We start from the raw sequence: 19,644 nt of genomic DNA on the forward strand, positions 1-19,644 counted from the left end.
ATTTGGTACAATTTCTTTTTGTGAAACATATGCTGGCTCTTACAGACTGTTCACACAGACTGCCTTTTTAATGATCTGTTTTAGAACCTTTCCTGGTATTGATGTCAAGTTGACCGGTCGATAGTTGTTTGGTCACTCCCCCTCCCACTTTTGAAGATGGGAACAACATTTGCCCTCCTTCAGTATTCTCAAAGATGATCAACAGTGGTTATGAGAAACCATCTGTAAGTTCCTTTGGTGCTCTTGGATGCAGTTCATCCAGTCCTGTAAATGTGAATTCATTTAGGGCACTCATGAATTCCTTTCCTATCTATGGTGCGCTACCTGGTGGCGCAGTGGTTAAATGCCTGTACTGCAGCCATTCACTCGAAACCACAAGGTTGCGAGTTCAAGACCAGCAAAAGGGCCCAAGCTCGACTCAGGCTTGCATCCTTCCGAGGTCGCTAAAATGAGTACCCAGACTGTTGGGGGCAAATGAGCTTACTTGCTAATTAGCTTACTTGCTGTTCACCGCTATGATCTTTGGAATAGCGGTATATAAATAAAACAAATTATTATTATTTCCCTGATCAATTAATACCATAATGCTTGAAGCAGGAAACAATGGGATAGTACACTAACTGATCCTACTGCAGTTGTGTGTGCACTGCTAATAAAAGGTAACTTAAAAAACAGCTATATCCAGAAATGCTTGCTGAACATGCATGAACATGAAAACAGAGAGGAAAGGGAAGAGCAGATAAGTCTGCCTCACCAGCTATGACTAACATGTTAAAAAAAATCTATAAGTTTAGCCACCAAAATGGAAATCATAAGAAAAAAAGAGGCTTATGAAGGAAAAAAACAGTTCCTGGATGCATTTTGGAAAAAGACTTCAAGTCATCTCTCAAAGGTTCAAGATGGTTTGCTTATTTATGTAAGGCTTATCAGACCTGGTTGTTTCACTTCAAATGTGCATATTGTTAGTTTTGAATAAAAAGTCTGCTGAAATGTGCTGAGCTGCTCTTCTTTTTTGTGCTGTGGGAACCAATCCCCATTATTTCTGTGTTATTTCTGCTTAAAGAAGTAATGTCAAATTTTCTGTTAAAGAAGTAATGCCCAGGAATATAATTACTTTGTTAATCTAGTATACCTGTATACAACAAAAACAGCCAGAAAACCAAGGTATTTGTCTAAATTACATAACATTTGTTATTTTCTTTCAGGGATACTTCTCTCTCAGAAAAAGTGTAGGTTAACTTTTCCTAAAACTCTTAAGTTCATTCTGGTCAACCAGAACTGTGGTTCTGATGCAACCCCAAAGACATAACAGGACACTCTATCACCTTACTAGCCAGGTTTATTTTCTCCCTTTCCCATGCAGTCCTATTCTTTCTGTTTTTGAATTCAGTTCATTTGGAGTTCCAAGCAAATGGACTGCTTCACATCCCTACTATCAGCCAGTTTCACAACATGCACTCCACAATATAAGCTTTTCAGGATCCAAAAGGAGAATGTTTCCCTGCTTTCCCTAATGTAGACTTTTCGCTGGTATTATGTTTCCTCAGACAACCTTGTGAACTGATAATTTCTTCAGGAAAAAGAGTATTCTCTTCCAGTAATACTTCCAGTCAGAGTCTTCATTTCCCCACCCCGTCTTTCTGATTTACTCCTTTTTTCAGCGGTTCTGTCCCAAACCCTGTGCCATCTACATGTTTAATTGCTCATCTGGGAGTAAGACTGTTGCTCTCCCACAACCTTATTTGGTGCACGCAAAGCAAGGCTGGCTGGTAGATCAAACATTAAAGGGGGCAGTGAGTTAGTCCAGGTTTCACTTTGAGCTGTAAAGGAGCCGTCCAAGGTGCTGAATTTGATATCCTTGAGAGTGGCTTTAAATTCTGAACTAAAACTCACTGGGGAGTCATTTATTGCCTCACTGACACGGGAGATACCAGATGCCATAGAGGCACGTGCCTTTCCCCCTCCTTTGACCTACCTCCTGGACATTTCTCCTGTTCCTGTCGTATTTTGGAAGTACGCCTCCAGTCCAAGTTGAATGCTGCTTATCTGATGACTACAAGCAGCACTGAACTTCATGTATCCAACTTCTATTTTCTCTTTATACTGTTTGCTAAAGTCCATATTCATTTATACAAGCCCTGATGTGTTCTTTTGCTAATTTCCCTTTGTGTAAGTGTAAGTAAAAGTTCTCAGTTACAACAGCAGTTGTGTGTGTGTGTGCACATGCGCACATACATATATGCACACAATTAAGTATACATGGTAAAAATGTCCTTGCCTTAACAGCAGAAGTAGTTTAGCAGTGTTAAACCTCACCAGGCTTACCTTAACTGCAGTAGACTGCCCTCCTTTTGATCTGCATCCTGTAAATAGGAAGGAGAGGAAGAGAGAAGGAAAGACAGTTACATTACTTTCTCTAAAGCAGTCCCCTGTTTCCAAAATAGAGCATGCTACAGTGTAATACTGTCACATTGCTAAAATTTGGCAGCACAAGGAGGCAAATCCTACTGAGTGATAGAGAAAGTTATCAAAAAGAACAGGCTGCCTAGAAAGAGTATTGCAAGAAGCTGACCTGTGCATCTTTGTTTTTCTCTGCTTCTTTTGCTTGGCTGGCCTCCAGGAGGGCTTCACTTGATTTAATCCTTTCTATAAGCTGGACATTTTGGGCAGTGATGTCTGATAACTTAATCTGTAAATCATTTAATTCTTCAACTTTTCTCTTCACCTCTGCTTCAGAGCACAGCAGTTTAGTCTGAATTTCTATAGAGAATGCAAGATGAAGAAAATACTGATTTCAGTTTAGGCAGAATACAGCTGTCAGTTAACAGCTCTCATTAAAAATCAGCTGAAGACCAGATGCCTAAACATTGGAAAAGAGGCAAGCTGATGACCTTCATCACTGAAATTTCACATGTACACCATGATCTCACCAGCAAAATTGGGCTGCTGCTCTTTTGTCTTTTGCAGCTCTTTCTGCAAGCTTTGATAGTTGGCCTGGCATTTGCAGAGTTCTTCGCTGATTTCGTTAAAGCTCTTCTGTAGTGGAGCTTCTTTTTCTTTTTGGGATATCTGCATGGAGGAGATGGGGGAAAATTAAGCTGGAAGACAAAAGCAGGTATATAAGCATAGGGCTAATCTTCTTTAAGCCACATCATTTCTAGCACATCACAAGATGGCATTGCTGTTTTCACAATCTCTTTCCTATTCCTTCCAAAACATTCATAAATGCATGGCAGTTTCATAGCTGACTAATAGCACCACTGCCTTTAAGGAAACCTCATGACATTCACCGAAGGACAACAACTGTTGCAGCTTTCCAACATATTTATAAATCCAGGCATACCCCCACTTCACAATGCAGATCTGTTGCTGGAATTTATTTCTTTAACAGAAGATTTGATGCCAGAGATAGAAGTAACAAAGAAAGAATACAGAGACAGGCTCCTGCACCATAGCAAAGATGAGCAGTCCAATATGATTCAGAAACTCCTTATTCAAAATATTATGCACACTTGAAATGAAACAACCAGACCAGGAAAGCCTAGCATAAGTCTCCATTTTCTTATGACTGCCATACTTATGGCCAAACTTACACAACTATGCTTATCGAACATGCTGGGATAGCAGGCTTACCCACTTTACCCTTTTCTGTTTTGCTGTTCATGGATGCTAGGTATGGGATTCTGGAGGCAGCTGCTATTACCTTGGCTGTTGCAGGCACACAGAGCTACAGTAGGGTTGGCTAGAGGAGAATCCCATTCTTTCCCAGCTCAGCCTTTATTTCCTTGTTTAGTGCAGACATGCTGCTACAAAGTGACATGGAAAGCCTGGGATTTCCCAGCCCTCCTTCACCATCCTTCCAAAGGTGCTTAAAAAACTTCCAGCTGAATGGAAGACAAGGAAGAAAGGGGGGGGCAAGGTAGGTGTAAACAGATTTTGTAGAAAAGATCTTTTTTGTAAGAAGCATTGCTGACTGAGATATGTCTGTATCATATTCTACCTCTTCCTAAAATATTTGGAAGATCCATTTAATCTTCCCACAACCAAGAAAAATAGATTAGCTTAAGGAACATCATGGAAGTTTGAACCTAGGTTTCCCACACCAAGCTGTGAATCCACTACACCACAGTGTTTTGTCACATATGAACAGTGTACCCAAACATCAAAATCTCATTCTGTGTGCTTTTTCCTTTGCAAATGTTCTCATTATTTCCTTCAAGTCAAATGCTGATGCTTAGCATGTTCAACTGACATAATTGCCAAGCCAACTAGTCTCTTTTACAACTTTGTTGAGCATATATACATTTTTATAAGTTTGAGCCAACTGTATCCACTACTTGCCACTGACACTAGAAGTGTAAGAAGGATCCTCAGAGCAACAGAAACATGAGGTACATTACAGGAGTTTCTGCTGTAGTATGAAGAGAAGTACTCCAGCATTGACACTATGCCCCTCTGATGTCTGTAACCCTAGGCAATTGCCTAGTTGACCTAATGATAGCACTGGCCCTCTGTGAAGAAATGATTTGTATTATATAGTGATTTTAGCAGATGACAGGATTCCATGTAATTTCCTCCATGGAAAAGAATAGTGGATGCTGCACCCCTCCCTTTTTGGCAACTTTTATTTATGGAAATTATTACTTGTATTTTAATGTGTGTATTAAGAGATTTTTAATTATACTCCTTTTAAGGTTTTGCATGTCACCTTAGGTCCAGTATTGAGAGAAAGGCAGGACAGAAAGAAATTAAATTAAATTAAACGATGCTGCAGTTTTCAGTCCTCCCACTTCTGGAATCTTGAAATTTCTAGTTGTGTCTTTTACTGAAGTAGACAATAGAGAATGGCAATTACAAGGAGACAGTTGTGGTTTTCTAACATCCTTAAACACACACCCAACATAGGGCAGGACTAATTTTAGTAGAACCCTTTGGATGTGATTTCCAAGGGAAAACTGAACAGCACAGCAAGAAGCTGTATGAGACTCCATTAGACATAACATGATGTAGTATGATGTAACTTTTGTAAGCAGGTGATTTCTTTACAGATCTAACTAGAAATGGTTGGAAGAACTTTTCTAAATAAAGAGGAGGCAAGTTTGTCATCCAGCTGTTTGCTCCTTGTTAATTTTTAAAAAAAGATTTATCTGTCATTCAGACTTGCACTGATTGTACTTGGTGCAGTTTGCAGGGGGGCAACCAAAAAGCCCATCTAAACTGGTGCATTTGGCACAGGATCCCTTAGTTGTTCTTTTTTAAAGAACCACAACGATCCACATCTCCAATAGTGAGAGTAAGCTATCAGATCAATTCAGATTGTGCAGCCACCATTCAGGAAATGGAGGCACCTCCATTTTGATTTGGAATAGTGGCAAATGAGAACTTCAGACCGGATTTAAACGCCATGGAGATATTTGCTGTCTTAAAACATAGTGGGAACAGTGAGTCGATTTTGAATCAATTCACAGATGCAAATCTCTCCATGCAAAAAACCTGTGACTGGTCCCAAAGGGGATGTTCCCACTAGGGGAAACCCCGCATTCTGAATCGAATCCAAGGAGTGGCGTTCATATTAGGATCCGATTTAAACCTAGAACGGTTCTAGAGCAACCCGCAATCGTCCCCACTACAAATCGAATCGTAGAGCGGGATAAAAATTTAAATCGATTTTTCTCATTTAAAACGTGTTAAAAAAAACACTAGGGTCCGACCTACGTTTTTCCATTGATTCGAGTTAGGAACCGGAGTATTTAAATAGGAACGACAGCCTTTGAATCGGGTTGGATGGATGGGAGGAGCGGACTGCGGTGGGGGCTGTCCTTGGGGGAGTTGCCCTTTCTGTCCCCATCCGTCGTGGCTGTCGCCATTTTTGCTTCCCTCATCCCTTTGTTCGCTGTGGCCTTTCAATAAGAGATAAGGATTATTTTTATTTTTTATTTTAATGGTTTACAGGCGCTTAATCTCTTCAGCGCTTTAAGCGCCTGAAGTCCCAGCTGCTCAAGCGCCTGCATCTGCAAAGGACTACAAGGCTTCTCCCAGTGGATTGCAACCTCCCCTCTGTGTGGGGAGAGCCCATTTCTAACGGAGGAGAGGCAGGAAGGGAAGCCTCCTCTCAAAGAAGCATTCCCTGCCCGCTTGGGCTCTGATCTCGCCCAGGCAGGGAAGGGAAGGCTCCTCGCGAGGAGGCATCTGATCTCACCCAGGCAGGGAAAGGCTCTGATCAATGGGGGGGGGGGATAGAGCCTTTCTCCCTCTCTTTCTCAAACGGAATCTGCCTTCTCCTCCAACCCTGGAAAGAGAATCTTTGGGAAGAGTGCTCCCTCCCTGCTTTGCCAGAAGCCTCCCCCATTGATCTGTGGGCTCTCTGAAGGGATTCTCCCTGGCTGTCTTGGGAGACATGAAGAGGGGATGCTGTCATGCAAAACCTATCCCATAGTTCCTCTGGAAAGAGCTTGGGTTTCCTACTAAATTCGGAGGGAAAATGTATATAAGGCTGACAGCGCTTATGACGTTTGATCGTTTAAGCGCCTTGATTGGTTCATTTAAAAAAAAAACAACCGCCAAAAATACATCATTTCACAAACGGTCAATGAAATGGAAACGCTGACGAAAGTTAAATCGCTTCCAAATAATCCGGGTTAACGTTACGTCATTCTGACGTACTATTGATTGACAGCTCCAAATAAGGTATGGAAGAGAAGAATCGCTTTATTTAAACACCGATTTCATGCCAAGTAGGAACGCTTGCAGGTAAAAACTTCGATTTAAATAACCAGATGGGAACGAAGAATAACGCGTTTCGGAACGCGAGATAACACCAGGGTTATTTTGAATCGGTTTTATTAAAAACGTTGTATTTTAAATCGTTTCAAATATTAAGTGGGAACACCCCCATAGACTCTTTTATTCTGATATACTTTTGCAAACTGATTCAAAAGGGGGTGGGCAGGATTTTATTGTATTACTTTTACTTTTCAAATTTTAAAATGAATTTTAACTTATTTTAACATTATAGTTTAAATATGAATTTAGCTATATTTGATTCGTTTTGATTCTGCAAGCCATCTTGAATCCCAATTCTGGGAGTAAAGGAGGAATATCATATTGAGAATGGAGCAAAGAGTCTAAGAGATGGAGCAATGTATTCAAACTACAGGAAGAGATTCCACCTATACATTAGGAAGAACTTCCTGGCAGTAGGAGCTGTTTGACAGTGGAATTCATTGCCTCAGAGTATGGTGGAGTCTGTGGTGGAGGTTTTTAAACAGAGGCTGGATGGCCATCTGTTGGCAGTGCACTGACTGTATTCCTGCAAGGCAGAAGGAGGTTGGAGTGGATGGCCCTTTCTGGTCTCTTCCAATACTATGAGGGCTATTATCAAAATGAAATAAATACCAAGAATAAGAAAGTTCCACCTCATGTGCTGCCATATTTCATTAAGGATTGTACGTGATTGATTCTGGGAATATTTCAGTCACCGTTTTTTGTTCTGAATTTCTGGAGATTGATTTCTGTTGAGGTTCAGCATTTCATGCTCTGGTAACCTCTCGTCTAGATTTCTATAATGTGCTTTACATGGGGCTAGCCCTTGTACCAAGCTCGGATGCTTCAGTTAGTACAAAATATGGCAGCCAGATTGGTTCATCAAGGTTCGACCATATTACACCTATTCTAAAAGATCTTCACTGGCTCCCTATCTGCTTCCAGGCACAGTACAAGGTGTTGATTATTACCTATAAAGCCCTACATGGCTTGGGTCCAAGTTACTTACGGGACCGCATCTCCCCATACAATGCGCCCCGCACTCTTAGAACATCGGGTAAGAACTTATTGGAAATAGCAACCTCCAAATACGCTATTACTTCCCAAAGAGCATTCTCAACAATGGCTCCGAGACTTTAGAACAGTCTTCCTGAAGAGATCCATTTGACGGCCTCATTAGAAATATTTTGAAAAGCAGTTAAAACTGAGCTTTTTGGTCGAGCATACCCCCGATATGAATACCCTCCGGATATGAATGATATGCTCTTGTCTATGTATGATCCCTGCCTTGAGTGTGATGTTATTGTTATTGTCTGATGTTGATTTTTTATTGTTTTAGTGGTTTTTAATTGAATTTTTAGACACATACTTTGTGATTTTACTTAGTCTGTAAGCCCGCTTCGATCCACTGGGAGAGGCAGGGAAACATAAATAATTTTTTTTATTAATATTATTACTATTCATGACAAGTGACCAAGTAACTGCACTGAACCCATTAAAAACATTCCACTTGGAGAGGATTTGGCACATCCGTACTGATGACCCCTACATAGGAACAAAGATGAGTAAATAAGATTCAAGTAACTTTGCCCAAGATGCAAAGGAAATCTGTATCAGGATGAGGAATCACAGAACCATAGAATTGGAAGGGCCTCCACAGGCCATTGAGGCCAACCCTCTGCTCAGTGTAGAAAATCCAGCTAGAACATGCCCAAAAGAAAGCTGACTAAACTCTTTTTGAAGACATATAAAGAAAGAGACCCTACCATCTCTCTCAATCAAGGTCCTTTTGAATTCTGTTTCTATCTTCCAATGTGTTTGCTATCACTCCCAGTTTTCTATCATTTGCAAACTTGATCAGGATTCCCTCTAACCCATCATCTAATTCACTGATAAACATACTGAGGAGTGTTGGCCCTGGAACAGAACACTGTGGAGACTTCCCTTCTGTACGAAGTACAGCCATTGATTATGACTTTTTGAACATGGTTTTCCAACCAATTATGGATCTGTCTGACAGTGTTACCATCTATTTCACATTTAATCAATTTGTTAATAAAAATATAATAGGAGACTTTGCAGAAATCTAGACAAACAACATCTACAGTGTTCTACCATGTACTAAACTGCTGACCTGATCAAAAATAGAAATAAGATTAGGCAAGATTTGTTCTTGACTCATGCTGCCTCCTATTTATCACTGCACTGCACTGATACTTGCAAACAGACTCATGTATAATCTGTTCCTGGTATAGAGGTCAAGCATGTAGTTTCCTGGGTCATTCCTTTTGCCCTTTATGAAGGGCAGGTAACGTTTGCCCTTCTCCAGTCCTCTGGCACCCTCATCGGTTCTCCAAGACTCCTAAAAAAACATGACAAGTGGTTCAGCAAGTTCCTTCAGTTCATCTGGCCCTGTAGATATGAACTCATTTAGTTTAGCTAGGTGATTCCTGACATATTGCCATCTCAATTTTGATTTACAATCTGGATCCCTTGCCAAGGTATCTGCTGATGCATAGAACCATGCAATGCTCTTTTTGGGAGAAGAGTAAAGCAAAACAGTTATTGAGCAGGCTTGCTTTTTCATTGTGATCTGTTAGCACTTTACCATCCATACTGAGTAACAGTTCCCACTGTTTCCTTGGTCATTCTCTTGCTTTGAATATATCTGAAAAACTCCTTTTTGTTGCTCTGCACTTGTCTTACCAGTCTCAGCTCATTCTGAGCTTTAACTTTCCTTAAAATATTCATACAAGCTTAGGCTAAACATTTGTACTCTACCTTGGTGGTTCATTCCTCATTTTATTCATTATACATGCTCTGTTTTACGTTCATTTCCTCCTTGAGTTAGCTGTGTAGCTACACTGGCTTTTTCTGATGTTCTCCCTTTTTCTTCTTCCATGAGGTTGTTTGTGATTGTGCTTCTTGCAACTTCTTCTTCAAGATTTCCCACCTTTGCTGGATGTTTTTTTTTCCCTTCAGCATCTCTAGACATGGGATTCTACCCAGGTTTTACCCACCCCCAGCTTGTTAAAATCAGCTTTCCTCAAAGTCAGCTTTCCAAGCTCCGTGTTTAACTATAGGCTTCTCTACCCTGGCCCACAGTTGGGAATTCTAGCACAATATGGTCACTGCATCCTGAAGTACCAACAACTTTGATTCCAGTGACCAACTTCTCCCTACTGGTTAGGATCAAGTTCAGGATTGCAGATCCAAGACGTAGGGGTAGACTGAAATTAAGTGTGAGATTAAAATGGCCCTACAGATGTTGTTGAACTCCAAGTTCCAGCATTCAACATCATTGTCAATGCTGACAAGAACTCATGGGAGTATACTCCAACTACATTTAGACGACCACATGATTTCCATCCCAGACCTACTCCTTTTAATGTCTGGAGGTCTTCTCTTTGCAATTTCCTCAAGTGAATTATTGTAATAAATACAGATTTTTGGTTAACCCATATAAAACAGTACACCACTTACCTGGAGCTGACAGATTTGCTCTTCAAAGGAAATAGCTTTCCTTTCTAGGACCTTGTTCTGTTCTTCTACCTGTTGCAAAATCTCTAACTTTTCAGTCAGTTCTTTGCCTAGTCTGCTACACTCCTGACGAAGTTTAGCTAGTTCGGCATTCTGCCTGAATAATAAAAGCACAAGAAATAAAGTTACATCAAGCTTGATTCAATACCTTTCTGATTAAACAGAAACAAAAGATGTGTATCCCTGTACAACAACTGATTTAATATTTGGGCATTTTGTTTCCTTGCCCCTTATTATTTTATCTTCTAGGCCCCTTCAATTGTTTCACTGATAGGCCACCCAAAGCTTATAAGTAATGCATCAGAAGTAGGAATGCTAGCTATAATGTATTATGAGTGACAGTGAGTGGCAACAAGGGAATAATTACACCCTTTCTTATAACATATACAAGGAGAGCCATGCTCGCCATGTAGCAAAGTACAATAACATCCAAAATTCGCAAAACCGTGATACCTTTATTGGACCAGCCAAAATACATGTTGCAAGCTTTCAAAGCTTCACTGGCTTCTTCATCAGGCAAAGATGTTCAAAACCATACAGGAGAAAAAATGATGACAATATTAGTCACAAGTCTGCATTTTGTCAAGATGTGGCTTTTCTCAGTTCAGGTGATGTTGGAGGGACATTCAGGCAGGCAGGCCCCTCCTCCTTCTGGCCATGTGAAACTCAAGGATATAAAAAAATTAAGTTACATTTGCAAGAAAAAAGAAATGCTCCTCTTGAGATTTGTTGCCTCTATCCTTTGTGAAGCTACAAGCTCTCTGCCTAACAAAGGCGCATGTAGCGTCTGAAAGGATGGAGGCAACTTGGATCTCAAGAGAAGCATCATTTTTCTCCTTGATCCTGTGTGATTGTGAACATCTTTGCCAGTGGAGCTTCAAAAGCTTGCAACATGTATTTTGGTGGGCCCAATAAAGGTATCACTGTTTTGACATCTTTGGACAAATGGATGTTGAGATGGTACTATCAGATGTTGTGCACCTACAATCAACTGCATAATCCATTTTGCATAAATACCTGTATAATAAAATCTTTATTGGTTAACACATATGCACTAACTGAAAATGTTGATATACAGTAACTAGACGCAGGCCCAAGATTTCAAGGTTAGATAAAGGAGAGGAGTTGCATGGCAAAACAATAAAGGTGCTTGCTTTACAAGAAGGCATCCTTCCAGATGGTCATAGAATCCTAGCACAGGAAGAGATCCCCAAGGGCCACATACTTCAACCCTGTGCCAGTGCAGGAATCCACAGCCTAAGCATCCCCGAGAGGGTGCCATCCAACTGTTGTTTAAAAAAGCTCCTACAAAGAAATGTCCACTATTTTCCAGGCTTGTCTGTTCAACTGTCAGACAGTTTCTACTGCCAGCACATCCTTCCTAATGTTTAGTAAAAATCTATTTTTTTTATAATTTGAATATCATTGAATTTATTCAAATCTTATCCTATAGGACAGAAGAAAACAAGCAATTTCATTTTCCTCATGACCGTCCTTCAGATATTTCAGCAATCTCATTACCTCTCAAGTCTTGTCTTCTCCAGGCTAAATATACCAGCTCTCTCTGCCATTCCTCACAGATCTTAGTTTCTAGACTGTTTACCATTGTGGTCAACTTTCTCTTGACACATTCCAGCTTGGCAGCGTCCTTCTCAAACTGTGGTACCCAGGACTGGACACAGTATTCCAATGAAAGTTTTTCTGTTCTTTCATTTGTACTCTTTATTAAGCCAGCAGTTTGCTCCATCAGTTTCAACTTTACCATAGGGGTCTGTAGCAGGTACAGAATTTTCCTATCTACGGTACAATCTCATGAATCTACATTAACTAAAATGTTTTCTCTTACTTGCTCTCAGTCTGGCTCGTGGCTTGATTTAAAGCATCTCTGAGAATGGAATTTTCTTGCTGCAAGCGAGCAAGCTGAGTGTTAGGCCCATTCTCCAGCTGTTCTTGTAGCGTCCGAATCTAAAAATCAATCAGTAAAGAATAACATCAGAATAGCTCCTAGCTGTTATTTTATCCTTCCATAATTGCTCAGAACTTTATGTAGAAAACATATGGTTTTTTCCAGGTATAACGATGTCTATTTTGACTCTGTCAGCCCATTGAGATGATGAGAACGCAGACTAAACAGTTTTAAGCCAAATGTATTAGACCAAGTCACGTTTGTGAGAAGGCAGCTATAAACACCCGTAGTTTATTAACAAAACTATATTTATGTGTCCCTAGTTGTCAGAAATTATTCTTTAGGAGACTACATCAGGGACTATCCAGAAAACACATTTTTAAGAAACAGCACTATAGCCAAAAAAGTCTGTCTAGCCCACTAATATCTACTCAGATGGGCAGGGCTCTCCCCTCATGTCAGAACCATCTCCAAACTTGCTTCCTAACATAATTCAAATTAGAGGTCCCAGTAATTTAATGTGGGACCTGCTTCTTCCAGTAGAAACCATCCAAGCAAAATTAGTATACTATGAGTGAGAAAATGAAATATAACCTCCCATAAATAAGGCAATGGAATCCATGTACTTAAGGATTCTCTAGGTACAAAGAAAAACATACATCAGAAAGGCGAAAGAACAACATTTAAATGGATACTTGAAAGAAAAACCAATGGCTTCTAGATTAATTCATCCCTAGGAGATGTGAGTGATCACCCACAGGATGCATACAAGACAAAAGGAACAAAATGTGAAAACCACTCCAAAGGGCTGGCCCACAAAGGAAAATGCTCTTGCCATCTGGAGAGTGACACCACACATATGTTTTACATGTTACTACTAGGAGCCCCTGAGCCAAGATGGGAAAGCTGAACTTGGTTTTAAAGGACAACACAGAAGCAGTGGGCAGAATGGAAACTAATGAAATGCAGAAAACCAGTGGGATATGATTATCTTTTGATACAAACACTGCAGAAAGAACAGGGAAATATTTATTCAGGATGGTTTGTCACGTCGCACATTAAAAGGGGAATAGTTTCAATCTAGGAGCCTCCACAGAACTGCAGTAATAACATCATACTTCAGAAATATTTAAGCCTTCAGGGCATACTATCATAGCCTTGAGCAAAATGCACAGAATGAACTGAAATGAAGAATAATAACAAGAAGGCTTCCAAATTTATCAAGCACATACTGGTGCTAGATGTAATGTTTCCAGAGGGGAGAATGAAGAGCTAAGGCCAATAGTGGTGAGAAGAAAGGCATCACTAGACATTATTAACAAACAATATTAAACAAATCACTAGATAGAGATGGTATTACTATGAACGTATTCATGTAACTGAAAGTGAAACTGCTGATCATACAACAAAAATACAGTAATTTTAGGTTAATTAGCTTAATGTCTGTTCCACGTAAATCAATGGGAAACTTTATAGAATATAAAACTGTCAAACATATACAAGGATAGTCTTTGCAAAGATAATTCCTGTCTCTTTTAAAGTGCTCTGAAAGTTTAAATAAACATGTGGACAAAGTGATCTGACAGACACTGTTTACTTGGACTTCCTTATCGAATTGAACAAATATGGGAGAAACCCTCCTATGGACTGAAAAATTATTGATCGACTGATGAAAGGAACAGGACACAAAGAATAGAAATAAATGGATATTCGTTTTAAAATATATAAATGGACATTCTTTATCAAAAGTGCAGTAGTGCCGACAGGTTTAAATGAAGATTTGAACTTACAATCTCTAATATAAAGGTGGGGGGGGGGGGGGGGGTGAAAGACACGAGAAGCAAACTGAGGAAATATTCAAGGTAATTGTATCAGATATCCTTGTGACCAATTTCTGAGAAATAATTGGTTCTTTTTCTCTCCTGACTACCCAAGTTTGTATAGAAATAACGAAGAATGATTTTTGCTCTTTTCCTAATGCTCGTCATTTGGAGAGTGCCTTGTACAACTCCAGAAATGTCTCTGTTAAGGTATGTATATGCACTTTAATATGCAGATCAAATGTAATTTATATGTTTTTTAAAAGAATATAATCAACTTTGTGTTGTCTTTGATAATATATTTAATGGAATTATATTTGTATTGTTAGTGTAGTCTCTGAAGAAGACCAACTTTGATAGAAGCCGAAATGTATTGAGCTTTTTTTTTAATAATAAGAAATAAAACAAGTGATCATTTATCAGCACATGGAGCTCGCCTCCTGTTTTGCTTTTGCTTCTTATATGTGCTCATCACCTCTTCTCTGAATAAAGCATATTTACACAGTTGTTGGAGTGGGGATGGGATGGAATGCAACAGGATCCAGAAAGATGCAAAACATGACCCTTAGCCTACATTTTCAAATGGTGATACAGGTCTTTCAGATCTTTACAGTGGTCAGTTAGTGATGATGTAGGAAGGCAATAAATCTGCTTACCAAATGTCAGCTTCCTAGGGTTCAAAACTCTCTCAGAGACAATTTCTTTTATTATGTGTGTGGTAGTGAGGATTCTTGCATTAATATATTTAGTGTATCATATAGCCACTGATCTTATTCATACTTCTGCTAATGGATTGGAACTTGTGAATATAATTCAATTCAGCAGTGTCACTTTCTAGTCTTCCTCTGTAATTTCTTTGTTCACAACTTGCAAATCACTATTGTGTGTGTCCAGGACGGTTGAAATGTTCTGAAACTGTTTCCCCGCCCCGCAATATATACTGTATTGCCATTGCTAATACCAGATTTGTGTCCATTTATCCTCTTGCGTAGAGACTGTTTGTCCACTGTAGAATGCAAAGGGGCATTGCTAGCATAGGATGGCTAATCTCACATTGGAGAAAGAGCAAGTAAATGCACCTCTGATGTTGTGAGTGATGTTACTGGCCCCTGTAACATTGCTCCCAGAGTACATATGGGGACAGATTTGGAATCTGGGTTTGTGGCAGTGTCTTGTCCCTGTATTACCATCCACGTTGTGTATCCTGTTGTAAGTGAGTATTTGTTTAAAATTTGAAGGCTGTCTGTGGGCCAATAAACTCCTGCCTCCCAGAGCTTGTGAGAGGGCTGTGTTAGAATTTTTTTTTTGCATCCACCTTCCTCCTTTTTATTCTGCAAGAGACTAACATGGAGACTTCTTTGAAAATTTAAAAGGTTAGGAAACTGAGCAGTGGCATGACATTTTAGCAGAGATTATAATTTCAGTAGGGATAAAAATAAGATGATACAGTTAAGCCGAATGGTGATGTGCTCCCAACCCCTTTGACTATCCAGCAAGGAAAAAAAAGTTTGTGCTGCTTCTTTAAGGGACCTTCACCAGAATTTGTAGAGACTATCTCAAACCTCTAGGTACCCACCATAGCACAATATATTTATTTTCTTTATGGATGTGTATGAATATGTTTTAAGTTTGTGTGTTATATGTATGTTTTTATTATTTAAACTTTTAAAACCTATTTTTTCTAAATAAACCAAACTATTATCTATTATAATAATATGTAACAAAGTACTCAGGCACCAGAAGTATCATGTGCTCTTCGTAATCCTGTCATTACCAATGTTTTTAGCAAATAAAGCTCAACTTGAATTAAGTGATGTATACCCTGACAATGCAAAGATAAGTCATGAGTACAAAATAAAGCTAAGCCACTTCTCCTACCTTTCCTTGCAAGTGTTGGGTTTCGGTTGTATGGTCCTGATAGCTGGCCTGCATACGGGCTTGGACAGCAGACATTTCTTGCTCATGTGTCTGCAGTTGCTCTTTGCATTTATTCTCAAGCATGACTGTCTTTGCCTTCTCAGCTGCTAGTTCCTTTAAGAGAAGGCATTCATAATTAAGAAGATATAATGTGTAGACTCAGATTATACAACAGAGTTCTGGGAGTCCAGGGGCCAAACCATGTCTTGTTCTAATCATGGGCTGCATTGCTCCTCTGAATGAAACTGGCAGTGTCTGGATGTGTACTTCTGGCTTTGCAAAACCACTTTTGCCCCCTCCCCTAAAGACACAGGGCTGTGCAGGGGAGGGTGCTGCAAAGTGTTTTAAAGGCGAGCTGTTGCTACTGGATACTTCTAGGAAGGACAGCTCTCCTTTTTTGAAATGGGGGGGGGGGGGAGAGGTACAAAAAGTGGTAGGGACCCACTGCCCATCTTAATACACTGTCCTGAAACAGTAGTTATTCAATATTGTTTGGGTGATCTGAAACACACATGTAAAGCAATGTTATTAAATCATGAATAGTTGAAGGCTATCACCTACTTACTGGCATCTGAACCATATTGCCATATTTTACTAGCTTGACATGTAGTATAATGCATGCATGAACACACACACACATACCCCTTAGCCACTTCTTTTATGGGACAGACGGACAGATGTTGCCAGGTTAGCCTTCACTTTTATCCTCACCTTCAGGCACTTGGAGTTGCAAGCATAACCAGCTTGCCAGCTTTGATTTCCCTGTGCCTACCTCCATTTGGCAGGGCAGACAACATTCTGATTGAGCCAAGCAATTTCTCATCTGATGATGATGATAATTATTTGCATCCCACTCTTTCCCCAGAACTGGGACCCAGAGTGGCTCACACCATTCAAAGAACAATACTGTACAATTAAAAACATAGAAATCTGATTGAACCCAGCGGTTTGGGATCATAACACTATGGCAGAAAAGACACTGATATCCCTGCATGGCAAAATTCTCAGTATAATTTTCAACACTTTGAGGTGTAATATTTATTACAGGCTTGTAAAAATATGGTATCAGCATAGAGCTTTTCAAAAGGAGACGAAAAATTAAGCCAATTTTTGACCCAAGCAGACATAGGCACTCACGTGTGACCAGAAAAGCTGTATTCAAAATGGATATGACCCCTAAATTAGACCACTGGGGATGCTAGCCCTGACACTATACAGATTAGAGCAAACAAAACAACTCTCTCATGTTTAAGGACAGAATGAGAGAGTGTCCGTGTTGCTATAGGATCTTATGAGGAGGAATGGAAGCAAATGCTTTCTGGGAATGCCAAGTTCCACTTCAGAGGCCTAAAAGCTTTACAGACTTACCTTTGTAAGTTCTCTCAGTTTAGCTTTTGCAGCAGTTGCATTTTCTTGCTCCATAGCAAGAAGCTTCTCTTTTTCCTCCAGCTGTCGTTTCAGTACAGCAACAGGGTCACTTTTCTGTGTTGCCTATTAGAACAATCAGAAATAAAATTAAGATCTTGGTGCTGAATGAAATGTTTCAGACGTCTGTGACTGCATGTCTGAGACAACTAAGGTGTTCACTGACAAGCTTACTGGCTACTGTTTTGTGCTCAATTAAATTCTCTCTTACAGACAGTTCTGCTTGGCCACTGTGACTGGCTTTAGGACACCATGCTCCCCACATGCATGCACAGAATGATTAAATATATATTTGCTCCTTGTCATTATGTGCCCAAAAGCCACTTATATTGGTGAGATAAGTCCATTGATTTGACTGAAAAATATAACCCATTCAAAAGAAATAGAGTCAATAAAAAAGCAGCAGCAGCAAAATGAAACACCTTTGAAGAAATCCACAAATTCAAGCACACAAGATAGTTGAGAGTACAAAAGTAAGAGAATGGAGAAATAACAGGAATACATTCTGGGAATTTATTACAAATTGCCAAACCAAGCAGAAGATGAGAATGATATCCTTTTGGATCAGAACAACAAAGTTTCGTACAAGAAAGCCAAAGTGATTCTATGAGTCTATGTCGAGCCCTGTGGAATCTCTTTTCCTGTAGCTTGCACCCATTGCTCTGTATCCTATTCTCTGGAGCAGCATAAAACAAGCTTGCTCCATCCTCAGTGTGACATCCCTTCAAATATTTAAACAAGGCTGAAAGGTGATCAATTCTACAAAACATTCCCCTTCATTATTACTCATGAATAAGCAGAACAAGTCCCAGAATTAAGCCCCAGCAATAAGCTGGACTGAATCATGCTACAAGCTAACTGTGAGCTCTTTGTTCCGGGTGTCTTCCACACTGTCTCAAATAGCAGAAGCTGTTGCAGGGCCTGTACAGACCGGCAATTTATGCCAACTTGTGGGTGGAGTCAGAGCTCTGTGTCCTGACAAAACTTGCCCTAACTCCACCTCCCTGGCGCCATGATGGTGCGCGCCATTCCAGATGGTGCATGCCATCATGATGCACCCCCGGCACTGCGTCCCAATGATGCAGCGCTGAGGGGGCGCCACAGAGCCGCAACTCTGCAGCTATGGCACCCCTTGGAGGGTGCAAAAAGGAGCTGCTATTTGTGGCTTCTTTTTGCGCCCTCCAGAGGCTGGATCGAGGCTGCGGCATGAGGTTGCTGCGGCCCCGATCCGACCAGGAAAGGGGTGGCCTCCCACCATCCTTTAGGGGCAATCTGTTCAGCCCCATGGTTTAAATATGCCTGGCAGGTTGTGTGGGGTTTAGGGTGGCATTAAGGCTGGGAGGATGTAATGGGAACTTCTCTTTATCATACTGAGTGGATTGGCTTCTCCTCCTAAATTTGCCTCAAATTGGAGCAATGTAGGGGAATCATCACAGCATTGCTACATCACTCCCAGATTTGCTGGCACTGGCCAGAATGGTCCATGATTGAGGGGAAGAGCAATTTTGCATGGAAACTGGAATTTGTGATCACTGCTCCTTCATGTGCTGCTTTTTCGAGTAGTGGGCTTTCTCTCCCACTTCAGGTTAGGATATTGAGTCAACAGTGAGGTGGTAATTCATCTGCTAGTACATTTCTTCTTAAACTTTACACTGAAATTCAGTCTCATGCATTTCATAACTATTTAATTTCACTGTAACATCACTGTGTCTGATTTATATATACACAGAGGGATACTAAGTGTGATTAACATACCAACATCTAATGGAGTGGACTAGATCACAAAGGCTCTTGGCACAGTAAATACTTTATTTTGAAATAAATAATAGAATTTAATCTCCTAATCCAAGATTTTTCTCAGATTATGTCACAAAGGGCTTTTTGATATCACAGGGCAATATAGACATAGTGACCTACACCCACACAGTTTCATTTCTCATTTCATGCTGGTCTATTGGCGGGATACAAACCGCCATATAGTACGTATTGTATACGTACTAGGGTTAGGAAGGGGCGGTGCTTCCGCACCCCCCTAACCCTAGTACGTATACAATACGTACAAGATGGCGGTGCCCCTTCCACATGGGCGCCGCCATCTTTACGTACTGGACGCATAGCGTCCAGACGTGTCGCGGCGCCTATGACGTCGCAAATGCGCCAGCGGCGCCTCGCGACATCATAGAGGCGCCGCAAAAAGAAGCTCCGAAATGGAGCTTCTTTTTTGCTCCGCGCGGGAGCCGCACGGTTTGGCTGCTGCGGCTCCCGCGCGGAGCA

The 19,644-nt window shown here is 40.5% G+C and overlaps 1 protein-coding gene across 3 annotated transcripts in view; it reads right to left on the reverse strand.

Annotated features, from left to right (window-relative positions):
• RRBP1 (ribosome binding protein 1) overlaps positions 1-19,644 on the reverse strand; it is a 53,232-nt gene that overhangs the window by 18,867 nt on the left and 14,721 nt on the right. For 2 of the 3 annotated variants that reach the window (XM_042462735.1, XM_042462734.1), the window contains exons 4-10: positions 17,314-17,436; positions 15,907-16,059; positions 12,149-12,267; positions 10,246-10,399; positions 2,931-3,069; positions 2,573-2,760; positions 2,326-2,363 (exon numbers count right to left, since the gene is read on the reverse strand). In XM_042462735.1, the coding sequence (XP_042318669.1) occupies positions 2,326-2,363; positions 2,573-2,760; positions 2,931-3,069; positions 10,246-10,399; positions 12,149-12,267; positions 15,907-16,059; positions 17,314-17,436 (914 nt within the window). The remainder of the gene's footprint in view (positions 1-2,325; positions 2,364-2,572; positions 2,761-2,930; positions 3,070-10,245; positions 10,400-12,148; positions 12,268-15,906; positions 16,060-17,313; positions 17,437-19,644) is intronic. The other variant, XM_042462736.1, reaches the window with a different exon arrangement.

Source organism: Sceloporus undulatus, chromosome 4 (genome assembly GCF_019175285.1).
Source record: "Sceloporus undulatus isolate JIND9_A2432 ecotype Alabama chromosome 4, SceUnd_v1.1, whole genome shotgun sequence".
NCBI lineage: Eukaryota > Metazoa > Chordata > Lepidosauria > Squamata > Phrynosomatidae > Sceloporus > Sceloporus undulatus.